Source organism: Lethenteron reissneri, chromosome 15 (assembly GCF_015708825.2).
Source record: "Lethenteron reissneri isolate LAM-NWPU_2019-01 chromosome 15, ASM1570882v1, whole genome shotgun sequence".
NCBI lineage: Eukaryota > Metazoa > Chordata > Hyperoartia > Petromyzontiformes > Petromyzontidae > Lethenteron > Lethenteron reissneri.
This window is the reverse complement of record NC_083793.1, coordinates 11,194,016-11,208,282: the sequence shown is the minus strand read 5'-3', so window position 1 is coordinate 11,208,282 and position 14,267 is coordinate 11,194,016. Positions and strand designations below refer to the sequence as shown.

Genomic DNA, 14,267 nt, shown 5'->3' with positions numbered 1-14,267 from the left:
GATGGTGTGTGTAGTGCATGCGGTGCGTGTAGTGCGTGGTGATGCGTGAGGGCAGCCGCACCGTAGACCCAGGCCACAGCTGCACATTCGAAGAAGGCCACCCAGAGCAGACACACGCCGCTCGCCGCATAGTAATCGAAGAGCTGGAACACGTACATGCCCCCCTAGGACGAGGGCAGCAAGGACGCGTGTCAGAGTAGAAGCGCGCCCGGCGTGCCGCCTTCATTGAGACGCCGTGGTCGTGCGCAGCAAGCGGGCGTGTGGTGTCAAGTGAACGCCAAAGTACTCAGATTGTAAATGTTGTGGCTTGGCTCTCCAACACACCGGTTAGTGCTGTACTAGTAACAAATTGGCATGTTTTGTGTACGTGACAAACCTTACGAATTGGCTGTGTCGGGTGGTGGCGGGTTTAACAACACATTCATATGTACGCCATCTCACCCAACAACAAAACGATATTACAAAACCCCTGGTGCCTTCACCTCTGTGACCATTGGCAGGCCGAGCAGGAAGCTGGCGAAGCAGATGAGGGCGATGAATATTTCCCGGCGATGGCCCCGGCGGAGGAACGCCGGATTGAGGTCGACCAGTGACGTCACCTGGCCCTCAACCTCGACAAACTACACGGGCACGCACGGCTACGCGTTAGCCCAGCCCCCCACGTGAACGCGTGCAGAAGACAAATGGCACATTATTAAACATGCTATGTAAAGCACCGAACGAAGTAACCCAATTGTGACCGTTGTAGCCGCACAGTAAACCCCGTGACCGGGACTCTGACCTGGCTATCGAGGCCGAGGAGGATGAGCATCACGAAAAAGAGCACGGCCCAGAAGGTGGGGAAAGGCATCATGGAGACAGCCTTTGGGTAGGCGATGAACGCCAACCCGGGGCCTGTGCACACGAGAGAGAGAGCGCAAGCGCCATCGACGTCAGCACCACCAGACCCACCGTCGTTGTTGTCGTCATTGTCGTCGTCGTCATCGTCATCGTGGTCGTTTACAAGCCGTCAGCATGGAACTGCAGCCCAGCAACAGCTACAGGAGGGCCTCCACACGATTCTGACAAGTCGCCCCATGAAGGCGGTCGTCGTAAACCACCAGCGGAAACGTCATGGTACTCAGATTGTTAACGCTGCGGGTTTACGCTCCCAACACGCAGCTCGTGTGTTGAAGTAAAACACTAATGGGCACGTTTTGTGTTTCTGTGACAGACCTTACTATACAGGGACTCCTCTCCTCCTGAACGAGTTGGGTTCCAGAGGTCTGTTCGCAAGTCAATTTATTCGTAAGTTAAACTTTACTCCTGTCGATTCCAAACATGTTGTAAGGCTGGTGCATTAAATACAGGGAATGGCTTTAAAAGTTGTATAATCTCCCATAGATGCAGATGCCACTGGTTTTTCACATTCTGCAGATGTAGATGCCACTGGTTCTTCATGTTCTACAAATGTAGATGCCACTGGTTCTTCGCGTTTTGCAGATGTAGATGCCACTGGTTTTTCACGTTCCGCAGATGTAGATGCCACTGGTTCTTCATGTTCTACAGATGTAGATGCCACTGGTTCTTCACGTTCTGCATATGTAGATACCACCACTGCCATCTATTGCGTAGCGGTTGAACTTACGACTCTCAGCTCAAACAGGCAAATGGACATAGGGACACGTTTGTTCGTATCTCTGAAAGTTCGTAAGTTAAATCTTCGTAAGCAGAGGAGTCCCTGTAATTGACTGTGTCGGGTGGTGGAGGGGTTAACGACACATTTGTAATTACGCGATTACAAGTGAATCTGGCCGTGTGCCACTTTGGCCGTGCGTGCCGTGTGGCCGTGTCGGCACCTGACTCAGCTACGTCTGCGATGGGGAGGCCTTGCTCCTGCGCCATGAAGCCCAGCACCGAGAAGATGGCGAAGCCGGAGATGAAGCTCGTGCCGCTGTTGAGGCAGCCCAGAATGAGGCAGTCCCTACCGTGCACACACATGGGCACACACACGGGCACACACAGACACAGATATCCCCTTGATAGCCGCCACGGACGCTGTTGAGGACGGTGCTGTTCACAAAGATAAAGGACCCCCTGTCCCCGTATAGCCTGGAACAGACTGTTAGGGAAAGTGCTGTTGGCGAGCGCCTCTGAAGGCCCGGACAATACACGAATGGGTGGGGTGGCTCGCACCAGGTCCGACCGCCTTTGTGGCAATGTTTACACATCGCACCAGGTACCCATTTTGAGGCCGAGTCGACCTACGGGAGGCCCATGACGATGTAAGATATTCGTCACTGGTTGTTGGCCGTCAATGGGAATCGAACTCGGGTCGCTGGATTCGTAGCGTGGCGCGCTAACCACTACACCACCGCTCCCTACACACGCACATGTACAGATACGTACACACAAGAAGGGGTGGGGTGGCCCGCACCACGCCCGACCGCCTTTGTCTCCCCAGTGGCGATTATTTTACATCATTTGAGGCCGAATCCTGTCCACACACCACCACCACCAACACAACCCCAACCAACACTTCTCATGAAGGGGCAGTGACCTCGCCTATAATGCCATCCAGGTTGCACCTGGATACACATGCCCACGGGTTCATACACGAGGGAGAGCAGCAGAGCCGCCACCTGTGACAGCTCACTGAGGTGTTTCTAGGCACCGAACGCCCTCCTCAGTGCTGTGATCAACCGCGTCTCCTCTTCGCCCACTGCTCGTGCAAGTCGGCTGCCAGTGACTGCCAGGTATCATCCTTTCCTGAGTCCCCTTCCACAAAGAGGCCACCGATCTCAGTGCCACCCAGACGCCAGTGGAGTGAGGGAGGGATAACGTTCACTCAGCTAGCGTCAGCAGGGCCTCCCTTGTACCCGGCCACGTGGGCCCGCTCCAATACGACCCAAGCGGACGACGCTCGCCCCACACCGCCCCGTGTCTGCCCCAGAGACCCCCCCACACCCCACCCCCACCACCACCAATTAAACCCCTGCCGCATCACAAAGACACGAACCCTCTGCGTGACACCCGCGTTAAGCTGGCTGGGTCATCTTACCAGCTCGGCCTCTGCAATGCATTAACGGCCACCAGTGAGAACGTCGAACTTTGTCTGAAGTGCGCTGTGCACAACGCATCAGGAGCATCCCTTTCGTGCCTTGTCATTTAACCCCCCGTCGTCGAATCTACGCGAGAGGATGCGTCGATAATTAGGCGCTTCAAACAGCTCGTTCCAAAAAGACAAAAACGCCAAACTGCGACATGGACGCAATGTGTCAGCCGTTCTCGGATAAGTGTGCACGCAACTTTCGCGTTCGGTGTATCTCCTACTCGGAAGCCAATCGTGGCTACCCGTTGTTACGGCCACTTCGGACTCTATATTCTTTCAATTAATACTTTTATCAGAGGGAAGCCCATGAAGGAGGTTGTCTCGTTTTTTGTGTTTAGTTTGTTGTGCTTCCCCCGCACCTCCAATTAGCATGGTTGGTTACCGTGCAGAAGAAGTTCAACCTTTCATACGTACGTAGGCCAATCAGTTTCAAAGACTGCGTATATTTATCAGAGCATTTGTGTTTCCATGTTTGACCACAAGCATGGGTGGTCAATGCAGACTTGATCATGCTACGAAACAGGTGTGTGTCCATTTGGTGTTTGAACATCCACAACTCCTGTGGTATTTCCAGAAATGGTAAAACCAATTCTTATTTTTTTACATATATAATTTTAATACTGGCAAAACAAATGTCCAATAGATAGAATAGGGAAGCCTCCATCTCTTATTCACTCAATCGCTCTGGCCTCTCTATGGGCTCTGGATAAGAGTCATTGCCCGAAACGTGCCACGGTGGAGAGATGTTAACTACCTCGCCTGGTATACAGGAGGTCGTGTGTTCGTTCCCGACCCTGACGCCTGCTGCTGTATATTTGAAGTTTGCGTCTCTCTCTCTCTCCCGTGGTCACGCGGATTTTTCTCCGGGTCCTCCGGTTTTTCCCTCAACATTTAGAAACGTGCGTTTAGAATACTTGGCTGCTATAAATTTCCACGTGATAAGCCACTTCGTTGACCTACCATTTGTGACCAAGTCGCTTCTGAAAGAGAGCTACACAGCTCAGCGGGCCATACCCAGTTATATGTTTCTTATTTTTTTTTTTAAGGCCGCGGTGTTATTGACGAATGTGTTGAGTGTCGTTATTTATGCACCGCTGTCAAAGAAGCAGCAGCAGCAGCGGCGGCGTTGCCAAAAATATTATTCCTTTATTTAGAAAGCGCTTTATCACACGGGTGTGCGTGGAGTTAATACTAATAACGATGCGTATATGGCGTTGCTCATGCAAAACTGCATCTGACAACGGCTGTATAAGACAGAACAGAAATGAAAACAAAATAAAATAAAAAGCAAGAATATTGCACCTCGCAAGGCACACAAGCGCACCCGGACCAGGGTCAACTCAATTAAAGTGCGCCGATGTAGAGAAACAACCAGGTTATGAAACAACCAGGTGTTGAGATGGCACTTAATTAGTGGAAAGGACTTGGCGAATGCGGATCGGGGAGGCGAGTGCACTCGACAACGCGCGGAGCTGCAGACGCGAAGGCGAAACGCCCGCCGGCTCGCCGGCTCGCCTTTAACTCGAGCCTCTGAAGGAGCAACAGCAGCCCACGCTGGACGAACGAAGCAGCCCCCTGTTGGTTGCGGTTGTGGGCTGCGATGGGGAAGAGACGGACAAGGCTGGGGCAAGGAATGCGCCGAGCTCGTCCTGTGACCGACCGAAGATGATCGCACTCTCGCCCGGCACCACCACAGCCCAAAGTCTCTGAGTTTGCGGGATAACCCGCACTGCCGCCTGGGGCTAGTAATGGAGAGGCGTGGACGTTGCCTAACAAGCACCTCATCGGTGATCCGTCTGTCCGGATTGCCCACTCGCTTCGACCTCCCAAGGCGCCAGTTGGGTTCAGTTGAACCGCTCGCAGTGTGACGTGGGACAGGGTGTGTGTTTGTGTGTGCCGCTTCCGAACATCGACGTGGCATCGTACGACTACTCCTACTACGCGTCAGCCCCGCTGTGTGAATGCGGTTGCCATGCACGTGCTGGAGCAGGAGGCCGTCGCATGGCGCTGTGGCTACGTCGCGCTGACAAGAAACATCGACATGCGTGTGCGTTACTTATTTATTTACCCCTTGCGTGCCCGGTGCCCTCGCTGGGCAAAGCATTCGCTCCAAAAAAAAAATTGAACGAACCTGACGGTGCTGTCACGCAACCATGCCCCCACTCCCCCCACACCCCTCCGATGAACCCTGTCGCAGCATCGCTCCCGCGACTCACGCCACGGCAGCACGCAACAAATTTCGTCTCGCTACGAGTCACCGCTTCATCCACCCAACCTCACTCGAAGTGCACGCCAGAGCTGGCCGTGTGTGTGTGAGAGAGAGAGAGAAGACATTCGAGAGAACAACCAAAGCGCCACACACGCGGCCCATTCAGCACCGGCATTCTCCCACGAGGCTTGCATCGAGGGAGGAGGGAACATTCCATATGCCGCTTACCTGTAGCAGTTGTACTTGTAGTGGTTATAGCTGCCCAGGGATGTCATGGCGCCTATGCAGATGGCGTAGGAAAAGAAGATCTGTGTCCCTGCGTCGATCCACACCTGGGCACGAAGTTCAGGGAGGCACACAGGTGTGTGTGTGTGTGTGAGCATGAGGGCGTAGCGAGTGCTGCGTTCAACTGAATCTCAGCCCTGCCTCGTGTAGATTAGCAGACAAGCACATGGCTAAGGAGCGGTCCTGCCAGGTGGCCTCGAAGTATGCGAGTTCAAATCCTGGTTGAGAGTAGGAACAGCGCCATCATTCCTCTGGGGTCGTAGTAACGAGTAGCGTGCCACAGGCTCGGCCCCGGCATGTTAACGAGTAATTTCCCACCACTGGCTCAGGGGCGGTGCATTAGCTGATGAGCACCTCCCTCAATGCCCCTGCGGGCAGGAAAGCGCTCGCTCTCTCTGCCTGTGACATCGCACGAGAAGACACGGGAGCGGCCGAGCGCACACAGACGAAGGCGTCACGGACCCGCGTTCTCATCGCAGCGGTGCCAAGCGCCGAGAGAGACCACACTACGTTCTGTCGGCAGACTTCAGGCCATGGGACGCGTCTCTTTGGCGCTGCTTCCCCACGGCACTGCTCTCAATGCAACGTTGAGTGCTGTCTGTTGATGGCCGCTGGGCGTTGTCGGGCCTCGGGCTCAACGAGTGTAAGGCGTTAGATGAAGAGACCAGAGAGGGCACCTGTGGGTCGGTGAGCCGCGTGAGGTCCGGGTAGAGGTAAAAGGCGATGCCGTCAGCAGCGCCGGGTAGAGTTACCCCCCGCACCAGCAGCACGATCAGCATGGCGAAGGGGAAGGTGGCCGTGAAGTACACCACCTGGCAGCACCCCACCGGCACACACCAGGCTTCACCTGCCCTGCGCCACGCCAAGTCTCACCGCGCCTACGCCAATGCCCCACCACCCCGCGCCACGCCAAGTCTCACCGCGCCACGCCAAGTCTCACCGCGCCACGCCAAATCTGACCGCGCCACGCTGTCCCGCGGACGCCTCGCATCACGGCTGTGTGCTCGCATGCAGTGGGCTAATTCTTGGCGAAATATGCTGCTCCCTGCCGTCGCGAAGGCAAGATTGGGGCTTTAACAAGTCGGCTTTTGCAACCAATATCATCCATAATAGCGGGTTTTTTGGGTTAGATCGCATAAATATATACATATGTCGTTAAAACCACAACCACCCAACACATTCAACTAATAAAGGTTGTTACGTAAACAGAACATGCCAATTCGTCACTAGTACATCACGCCGGTGTGTTGGGAGAGCAAAGCCACAACATTTACAATCTGAGTACGACGTTTCGCCAGTAATTACAACTAGCTTGATCAGGCGACAGCCAGATATGTGGAGAAGCCTAACTGTTTTGTTCCTTATATAGAGGCGTAGATGTGGTGACCACCCTTCTACGCTCTTGTGCCAAGTGGCGGGGGGGGGGGAGGTTACTCTATATAAGGAACAAACAGTTAAGCTTCTCCACAAATCTGGCTGTCGCCTGATGAAGCTAGTTGTAATTACTGGCGAAACGTCGCACTCGGATTGTAAATGTTGTGGCTTGGCTCTCCAACATACCGGTTAGTTCTGTACTAGTGACGAATTGGCCACGTTCTGTTTACGTGACAACCCTTACTAGTTAGCTGTGTCGGGTGGTGGCGGGTTTTAACGACACATCTATATATTTACGCGATCTAACCAAAACAACTCCTATTATGGAATTTTGGGACTGGCTACCTTCCCTCCCCGTCGATACGGAGAGATTCATGCTGCTCAAAGTTGGCAAGGCATTGCGACTAAGGTTACCCGATCTATTCACGACAACTTAAACCCTTGCCGTTTGAATTGAGCTTCAAATGTATTTGTTGTGTGCCAGAAGTAAATGTCTCTTTGGCTGTGGCACCTGACTTACGTAAAACTTGTGTGGTTCGCACAAACAGTGTTCACCACTAAGACCGTACGCATGAAACATTGGCATAGGCACATACACACACATACCCCCTTGCACAATCTGCAAACGCTGTTCCGATAATTAAAATGACCACAGCGATGGTCATGATGCAAGCACTTACACGTGCTGTTATTGAGCACCTATTAAGGCCATGTCACAACATGCGGGGGTGATGTGGATGGAAACCATACCCGGCCGCCTTTGTCTCCCAAGGGCAGTTGTGTTTACACACTGCGCCATGAACCCATTCGAGGCCAAGTTGGCCGGTTCATATATCAACGACCAGACTGTTACGTCTCATCCACACTGTGTTCTACAACCACAATGCAGGTCACAACACACCACACCCATCCACTCACTCATACACCCACCCACCCACTCATACACTCACTCACCCACTCACTCACACTCACCAGCTCACACTCACCCATGTATACAGTCACACATTGACCCACCCACTCATATACTCACACCCACCCATTCATACTCTCGCCCACCCACTCACCCATTCATACACTCACCCACCCACTGATATACTCACACCCAACAACAGCAACAACCGCCATGCGCCACTAAGTGGCAGTGACGTCACAACGACGCGTGTGGCCGGCTATGTGCACGTTGAGGCCACGTGAAGTGTCGAACGCCCGCTGGCAGGAGGTCACGCGGCAGACCCAGGTGCCACGGGTCGACTGACTGAGATGACTGGCTGATGCACCACCTGTGCCCCCTACTGTGCCAACTTGCTGTGCTTTAGCCACCCGGCGCTCTGCTCGTTATTGTGAGCATCTTTCCTCCACCCTCCGTTGTCGTTGGAGGGCGACTGCCTCCAACTGCCCCGTAGCGTCCTTCACGAGCCTCCTCCATAGAGGCCAATCTTGTTACCGCTGGTACCAGTCTTCAGCAAGTCCACTCAGTTCCACATCTTCCTGTACCACATCACTCCATCTCTTCTCTAGCCCGTACCGTGCGCCCGCTTAGCCCCTCGATCCGGCCGAACAAAAGCTGTTTAGGCACGCGGTGGCTGGGCATACGGGCTACATGACCCAGCCAACGCAGCCTTGCCTGCTGGAGGAGCTTACCAATGGAACTTTGTCCAGATCTTTCAAGGATATGTGAGCACCTCACACAATCTAGCCTGGTTAAACTCAAGATGGACCGTAGGCAGGCCAGCCTAAATGTTTCTAACCGGCGAAGATGTTCCATTAGGGGGGGGGTCCACGTTTCTCAAGCGTAGAGAAGGGAGGGAGTGACTGTGGCCGAGAAGACCTGAAGCTTCGTGCGGAGTGACAGACCAGGTAGCTTCCACACAGCGTTACACAACCAATGAAAAGATAATGCCGCTCGATTGATTCGGAGTGAGACCTCTGCTGCCAAACCGGAGCCAGACATGAGCACACTGCCCAGGTATGGGAAGCTCTCTACTCTCTCCACAACTGCCCCATCACCAATTGGGAGTTGTGGGGGTGGAGTGTCTGATGGCACAAAATACCGAGGCAGGTGCTTAGTTTTGGTGGGGCTGGTGGTAAGTCCCCACCTCTTAGTGGCAAGCTCCAGGTTCAGCAGCAGCGCCTCCAACTCCTCCTCTGACTGAGCAGCAATTACCAGATCATCGGCATACATAACATGGTTGAGCAATAGGGAGCCATCCCTTGACTGCACCCGGACATCGATCAGCCTCCCATTGCATCTGTACCAGATGGAAAATTCCTCCAGTGCAGCTATTGAAGGCTTCACGAACTACGTGGTCAAAATAGATGTGAAATAATGTCAGAGCTAGAGGACATCTTTGTCGCACCCCAAATTTAACAGGGAATAGCTCAGACTCCGGGCAAAGTAGTTTTACCTGGGCCCGCTCACCATCATGAAGGTCCTTAATCATCGTGAGCAGCGGGTCAGGGAATCTGAAAGTATGAGAACAACCCAGAGTGCAGGCCTACTGATGGTATCATAGGCCTTGACCAGGTCAATAAAGCAGAGATGTAGGTCTTGTTGGAATTTCCTACACCTCTACTGTAGCAGACGGACAGAAAATATGGCATTTGTGCAGGACCGCCCTTTCCTTAAACCGCATTGGGGCTCTGCAAGCTTCTCCTCAGCGTGCCTGGCAAGGCAATGTTGAATAATCCTTGCCAGGACCTTTTCCGGCACACTGAGGAGTGAGATGCCCCTGTAGTGGGTTACAGTCTGTGTGGTCCACCTTCTTAAAGAGGGGACCACAAGGGCATCCTTCCAATCGTGCGGAACCCGTACAGTGGTCCAGGACTGTTGTTATGATTTCGCTTGGGAGATCATCTCTGCCCGGTGCCTTGACTGGTCTCAGACTCTGGATCACCTTCAGTACTTCTTCAACAGATGGCACCTCAGCCAGCCATTCACAGGGGATGACTCCTTCCAATATTTGAGGCACCGCAGCCTCAGCAGGGTCATCTCTACTTTATCCCCACGATGTTTTCCAGGCTGAAGGGTTTACCCTCCCCCAGGACCTCACAGAAATGCTCAGCAAATCTGCAAACCTGTTCCTGGGGGTCGAATATTGGATCACCATTCTTTCCCCTAATGATGGGCATAGGTGTGGCGATGCAGGTTATATTTTAGATGGAATTAAAGAGCGATTTGTGATCGCGGGCCATTGAGGCAGACTCCATCTCCTCAGCAACCCGCGACCACCAACCATCCTTGCAGCGCCTCACGGCTCTCCGAACCTCCGAGCGAAGGCTGCGGTAAGCCTCCTCATTCTCTGACGTGGGATGCTGTAGACGATGAAAGTGGGCCTGTCGCTTTTTCTCTGCCAGCCTGAACACCTCCTCTGTCAGCCAGGGTCTCTGATGAGGTCTGGATCGTGTACCTAGAGCAGCAATTGCAGCTGCATGAGCCACAGTCCTAAGCCTCGCCCATTTCCCCTCGACATCAGGAGGAGTGGGGGACGATGCCAACCCCAGCTGCAAGTGATGGTGAAATTCTCACTTGCAACTTTAATTCAGCTAGCCGAGACCATGCCACTATGGATTTGAATGGGGTCCTAGGTGTACACCCACCACCGGAGTGGAAGAATGGCAGGCACATCTTAGAGATGACAAGTCGATGGTCAGTGGGCATATCAGCTCCACGGTAGGTCCATGTTTCAAGGACATGGGCCCACATCCGCTGTTCCATCACTATGTAGTCCAGCAGATGTTCTTGCTTGGACCCAGCATGCATCCATGATGTTGTGTGGATGCGCCGATGCCGGAACAGCACGTATTTGTAATTACAAGCTCATGGGCTGCACAAACAAATACAGCAGCCTCCTACCATTGTTATTGAGCTGATCTGGTCCGTATCTTCTAATCACTCCAGACCATGTGCTAGCATCATGACCAACTCGGGAATTTAAGTCACCCAACAAGATTACTCTATCCCGAGGGGCCACTTTAGACAGCACCTGTGACAGGAGGTCATAGAAGGCATCTGACTCATCGGCCTTGCCTGCATCCCTCCACGGACGTTCGTCTTCGGTGGAGGCATAAGTAACCACGACCACCACTCCTCGCCTATGGTTGATGGAAATGCGAGCCCAAAGTAGCCGGGGGCTTACAGCTTCCCACACCTCAATGCCACACTCCCACGCCCCCTTCATTATTTTGTTCAGAAGAAGAGCTACTTCCTGTTGTTTGACAGTCTCCTGCCCCGAGTAGAGGACTCTCCAACCCTCATGGTGGGAGGAGCCAGAGCCGGTCCACCGGACCGCCTGAATACCACAGAGATCCGGGCGGTACCGATCCAGCTCTCGGCAGATAAGTGGCAGCGTCTCCTCCGCAGTGAGCATTCGAAAATTCCACGTGGCCATCCGAAGTGGCTTTTTGTTGTATCTGGAGGAGCCCCGAGGGTAAGGATTCAGTCTCCTGGCTCCGCCAACTGGGGTTTGGCCAGGAGACGTCATAGACGCCTGTCCCCCCGGGGCCTCCGGCATAAGCTTAATTAAAGTTTTAAATCGTGGTTTAGCGGTAATTCATTGAAGGTGGATGGGTTACCAGCCCCTTGCACCCATCCAGAGCCCCCATTTGGCCGCTGTGGTGGTTATAAATGCTGTGAGGGGAATGGCGAATCTACATTGGCCCTCCCCCCACAGCACTGCTCACGACAGCGATGCCGTCCGGCACCAACGAGTAGGTAGGAGGTTGTTTTTGCCTGACTACTCACACCCACCCACTAATACACTCACACTCACTCACCCACTCATATACTCACACTCACTCACCCACTCATATACTCACCCACCCACTTATACACTCACACTCACCCACTCATACACTCACCACCCCACCCACTCACCCACCCACTCATACACTCGCCCACCCACACACTAATACTCACAAACCCACACACTCATACACACACACTCACCCACTCATACACTCACCCACCCAACAATGGCAAAGATCCCCCATATAGCCTTAACCGACTGTTGGGACAAGTGCTGTTAGCGAGCACTTATGAAGGCGGGCACGGGACACGAGGAGGTGGGTGGCCAACATCACGCCCGGCCGCCGTTGTCTCCCTAGTGGCGATGCTCACACATCGCACCCAACTCACACTTACCCACAGACAGACTCAATCATACATTCACATTCACCCATACACTTACACTCACCCACTCAGACCTAACGGTTCAGATAATCGTCACTGATGTTGGCCTTGAGCGGGAATCGAACTCGGGTGGTTTGGGTTCGTCAGTGCAGCGCGCTCACCACTGCACCGCCTCTCTGAGTACCGCACGCGCGCGCGCGCACACACACACACCTTGCCTGTGGACTTGACTCCCTTCCAGATACAGAAGAAGCAAATGACCCAGACGGCAAAGAGACAGAGCGTGAGGTCCCACTTGAGCGCGCCCAGCTCTTGGATGCCACTCGACAGCCCCAACACCTTGCGTCTGTCCCACCACAGCAAACCACAGAAGTCCGCGAGTCACTTCGTGGTGACGCGCAGTTCGTGTCGCAGCCAAAACAAGATTTGTTGAGATGTTTTCCAAGTCAGTCGTTAACACAGCCACTGCTGCGACTCTGGCTTCTCGTATTCCGGCTAACATAGGAGGTTTTTATTCTTTCTGAGGATTCACTTTAAATCCCACTTCTGAATTACTTCATTCCATCTCGTGAATAAATGTCAACTGGAAAGGAATTGGTCAACTGCAGCACATCTTGTACCATACACGATATAATACAGCGCTGGAAATGGGACTTTATAGGACGGTTATGCCACACCAGCACCTTTTTAGAAACGGACACTTTACAGATAGGGTCCTCTTGCCACGATGATTCCGCATAGGGGAACCGACAGCGAGCATAAACTGCAGCACTAATGGAGTTCGTAGTGACGCTTCTACATTTACGGGGTCAGAAACCTTTCAAAGAAGAGACATTTTGGGGAGGCTTTTGTCTTTGACCAAATATTCCGAGAGCCGCATCACACGCAGAGCCACTTGTACACAACACAGAGCAGCGGGTATACGGCAGATGACAAAGTCTGACTTAAATCAACAAAATACTGCAGGTGATGGAATAAACTGCGCCTATTTCGTTTTTGTTATCCTTGGTTATTCTTTAACACGACAGTTTGACTGTCGTACATTTTGTCATCACCAAGAGCATTCCACAGTGACCCATTCCTTGTCATTTGTAATACATTGTTGACTGGCTTTGCGTTAAGTTGTGTTTGCTCACAAAGGTGGGAAGCCACAGAGCCGCAGTTTGCCAACCTCTGGTTTAAACCAATGCGTAACTACACACACTACTGTAGTTATTGAGTTGCGGTTGTACTTTTTCCAATTGACTCCTCACTGATTAACCGGCAGCAAATGCAGATTTCTGAACTGGAAATGATTATCTCAAAGCCGAGGTCAAATCGTGCAGCCCAATCGTTGTCCGTGGGCTCAGCTTTTATGAACAGAGTCTGAGCGCTTTCAATGACAAACAAAGGAGTCGCTTGTGTCAGAGTGTGTGTGTCCCGTTGGTCGGTACACCATTGGGAGCCGACTGGGCCACGAGGATTAGCGCTCGAGGTCCACAGATCTCGCGCGATTGCGTGTGCCTCACATTTTGACTTAAAACTTTCGTGACTGCAGGAATTCATATTCTTGGTTCTGTCAGTAAGTCACGTAAATAGAAAACAATTTTTTTTTATATAAATATAATAAACAAATAGAAATAATAAATAGAAAATAATAAAAACACAATAAAAAATTAAAACAGTAGAATAAAATTCAAATGTCTCACTAACACAGCCACCGTTGCTCATTTTCCTCGATGTGGCGGTGGCTCTCGTTTCTCCTACATTGACATGCTAATCTCTCACAATACAATGGCCACCTCCACAGCTTCGTCCTCGTGGAGGTAGCCCAGCTTTCCGATCTTACATTTACATGCAAATTTCATCTCTAGCCCCGCCCACTTCGCTTATGACCATTGGGCTACACCCATCTCAAACCTTTATAGCATCCTGCCCCAGCAGCTCTCCCGCTATATTTGTTTACCTGATGACGATTGCTTGTCTTGCGATCGAAACGTCGTGATATTTGTATTTTTTTTATCTACGTGGCTTTGCCGAAAGACCCAAAGAATATGAATTCCTGCAGTCACGAAAGCTTTAAGTCAAGATTATTATTTTTATTTATAATTTTAAATGTTTAATGTACTTTTTTTAATCTACGTGACTTTACCGAAAGAACCACGAATATGTGCTTCACATGTTGTAGATTAAAAGCTTTA

The 14,267-nt window shown here is 52.2% G+C and overlaps 1 protein-coding gene across 1 annotated transcript in view; it reads right to left on the bottom strand.

The window, feature by feature from the left end:
- LOC133342712 (sodium- and chloride-dependent taurine transporter-like) overlaps window positions 1-14,267 on the bottom strand; it is a 52,521-nt gene that overhangs the window by 23,043 nt on the left and 15,211 nt on the right. Inside the window, exons 4-10 of the mRNA XM_061552047.1 lie at window positions 12,301-12,433; window positions 6,263-6,397; window positions 5,529-5,632; window positions 1,839-1,963; window positions 782-894; window positions 483-620; window positions 62-164 (exon numbers count right to left, since the gene is read on the bottom strand). Of these exons, the coding sequence (XP_061408031.1) occupies window positions 62-164; window positions 483-620; window positions 782-894; window positions 1,839-1,963; window positions 5,529-5,632; window positions 6,263-6,397; window positions 12,301-12,433 (851 nt within the window). The remainder of the gene's footprint in view (window positions 1-61; window positions 165-482; window positions 621-781; window positions 895-1,838; window positions 1,964-5,528; window positions 5,633-6,262; window positions 6,398-12,300; window positions 12,434-14,267) is intronic.